The following is a 2,856-nucleotide window of genomic DNA, read 5'->3' as shown; positions in this document are numbered from 1 at the left end:
TGGGTGGGTGGATGGGTGAATGGGTGGGTAGGTGAATGGATTGGTGGGTGGATGGGTGAGTGGGTGGATGGATGGGTAAATGGATAGGTGGATAGGTGATGGATGGACAGATAGGTGGGTGGGTGAATCGATGGATGCATGGGTGGATGGATGGATAGGTGGGTGAGTGGATGGATCAGTGAATGGATGGGTGTGGTTGGGTGGGCAGATAGATGGGTGGGTGGACAGGTGGATGGGTGGGTGGACAGGTGGATGGGTGGGTGGGTGGATGGATGGGTAGGTGGGTGGATGGATGGATGATTGGGTGGGTGGGTTGATGGATAGGTGGATGGATTGGTGGGTGAGGTGGGTGGGTGGATAGGTGGATGGATGGACGGATGGGTATGATACATAAAAGTGCGGTTGGGTGGACGGTCACTTGAGCAGGTGGTGAATGAGGGTCTGGAATGTGTGCCTGGCACCTAACGGGTCCTGTTTGGGGTGGGTGCATAAATAGGAGGGGCTGGCAGGTGAAGTGGGGAATCGGGGAGAGGTAGACAGCTCAGGGGCCCTCACTTTCTCCGGATGCGTCTAATGGAGCGTCCCCACAGGACACACGTCCTAGGACTCAGAGAAGTGGTCTTCTCTGGTCACCTAGACTCAGTGGTCTTCGCCTCAGAGCAGAAAGCCTCAGACTGGCCTCAGTGTCTGCCTGGTCCCCAAACCCACCGCCGAACCCTGTGCCTCATTCTCTCATTCACAGGCACCCTCCTGTGCAATGCTCACAGCAGGGGAGAGACACCCTTCACCGTTTCACAGTTCAGGAGCTGAGGCTCTGCCCTGTTGAGGAAGCCAGGCCAGGAATCGGAGTCTGTGCCCAGCAGCTTCCGGTGCCCTTGGTTTGGGATTGAACTGTGTGCTTGGTGGGGCTGGTGGCTTCTGCCGAGGAAAAGCAGTCAGACTTCAGCTGAGGGCCCCGGGCCCACCACCAGACTGTGTGCCCTGACCCTGGACTCCAAGGGCTGGGGCCCCAAGTCCCAAGTGTCTGCTGGTGGGTGTTGCCCAATAGCGCTCTGTTCGCAGTGTCCGAGGCTGACCCCTGCTTCAGCGCTGGGGCTTCCTCAGGACAGCCATTCTTAGAAGTTCCCAGAAGACTGGGCCCTCGCCGGCCAGTGTCTGGGCAGCGGACAGCCCAGGTCGTGCCCTGGAGCCCCCATGAGGCAGGGAGAGAGCAGGAGAAGCCATCCTGGGGTGGGGGTGGAGGTGGAGGCAGCCCCTGAGTGTCCGTCCCTGAGAGCTCCTGCTCAGTCTTCCTTCTGGCTCCACATCAAGGTCCGGTAGGCCAGTCCCCCATATCCAAGCTCTCGGGCCTGGTGTCCGTCCTGTCCCTGGCGGCTCAGGAGGCAGGGTGCTCGAGAGGGCGGCGAGGTCTCAGCACCCCGCCCGCTGCAGGTAAGAGTTCCTGCTCTGCGCCTGCAGAGCCCCGGGGGCCACGGCGGGCAGGGGAGGAGGCCCGTGGACTTCCGCATCCTCACTGGGCGCATGCAATCAGGGTTCAAGTCCTGGGGGCACCAGGCAGGCTGCATTGACCCGAGACGGCTGAGAAAGGCCAGTCTTTCCCTCCTGGTCTCTCTCAGTTGGTCTTCACGTTCCCTGCCCTGTGAGGACCCCCCCCTAGGGTTGCACACTGGGCGTGGCAGGCCAAGGCTGGCCAGTTCTGGTAGAGTGTGTTCTGCACCCACTCTGCTCCTGGTCAGTGCCCAGAAGCAAGGCTTGACGGGCTCTGTGTCCTGAGAGTGGCAGGCAGCGGGGTGCAGCAGAGAGAGGAAGGGCCTTGAGGTCAGACGGCCCAGGTTTAGTGACTGCCCTAGCCTCCCCTCTCCTTGGTCAGGGCCCTTCCCTTCCTGATCCTCAAGCTGGCCGGGCAGGGCCTGTTGCCCTGCGCCTGAGGCCCCGGCCAGGCGTCACATGGTTGGGGGCCTCTGTGATGTCCGACCAAAGGGTGGGACGTGTGTTTGCGAACAGGGCCCATTGACTGCATCGGAAAATGTTTCTCGGTGCCAGGGGTGGGGTGGATGGGGTCTACTTTGCTGGGGTCTATGTGGTAGCCCTGTGTATGATTTTAGGAAGGGTTTAAGGTATAAGAGCCCCTCCCAGGTGTGGTGCCCAGGGAGCTCCCTCTTCTGCCTGGTCCCCCTACCCTTGTCTTGGGAAGAGGAGGCTGGGGGGCCTGAAAGCCTCAGGCGGGTGGCCCTGCTACAGTCAGACTTTCCCTTTCAGGGGCCAGGAGACTGGACGGGGAGGATGAAAGTCTTGACCAAGACCTCCGGAAGGTAGTGATGATGGGCAGACCTCGCTGGGGTGGTGGGTGCCTCTGGGTGACTCTTCAGCCTGTTCTCCTGAGTCTGTTCCTCTTGGCTCCATCCATCCTACACCACCCATCAGCCAACATCCATCCATCCACTCATCCATCCATCCATCCACTAATCCATCCACTCATCCATCCAATCATCTACCCATCAGCCAGCATCCACCCATCCATCCACCTATCCACTCATCCATCCATCCATCCACCCACCCATCCATCCCTCTACTCATCCATCTATCCACTCATCTACCCATCAGCCAACATCCGCCCATGCATTCATCCACTCACCCATCCACCCATCTATCCATCCATCCATCCATCCATCCACTCATCCATCCATCCATCCATCCACCCACCCATCCATCCATCCACTCACCCATCCATCCACTCATCCAACCATCCACTCATCCACCAATCAGCCAGCATCCACCCACCCACCCATCCACCCATCCATCCATCCATCCATCCATCCACTCATCCATCCATCCATCCATCCATCCATCCATCCA

At 59.7% G+C, this 2,856-nt stretch overlaps 1 protein-coding gene across 11 annotated transcripts in view; it reads left to right on the top strand.

Annotated features, from left to right (window-relative positions):
* ABLIM2 (actin binding LIM protein family member 2) overlaps positions 1 to 2,856 on the top strand; it is a 62,360-nt gene that overhangs the window by 39,891 nt on the left and 19,613 nt on the right. For 6 of the 11 annotated variants that reach the window (XM_045289451.1, XM_045289446.1, XM_045289445.1 and 3 more), the window contains 2 exons: positions 1,312 to 1,431; positions 2,260 to 2,312. In XM_045289451.1, coding sequence (XP_045145386.1) covers positions 1,312 to 1,431; positions 2,260 to 2,312 — 173 coding nt within the window. The remainder of the gene's footprint in view (positions 1 to 1,311; positions 1,432 to 2,259; positions 2,313 to 2,856) is intronic. The other 5 variants (XM_045289453.1, XM_045289452.1, XM_045289450.1 and 2 more) reach the window with 1 other exon arrangement.

This window comes from Echinops telfairi, unplaced genomic scaffold (assembly GCF_000313985.2).
Source record: "Echinops telfairi isolate 266 unplaced genomic scaffold, ASM31398v2 ScPeMD7_28;HRSCAF=97, whole genome shotgun sequence".
NCBI classification, from domain to species: domain Eukaryota; kingdom Metazoa; phylum Chordata; class Mammalia; order Afrosoricida; family Tenrecidae; genus Echinops; species Echinops telfairi.
The sequence above is the reverse complement of the archived record's forward strand: the minus strand, read 5'-3'. Positions and strand labels throughout refer to the sequence as shown.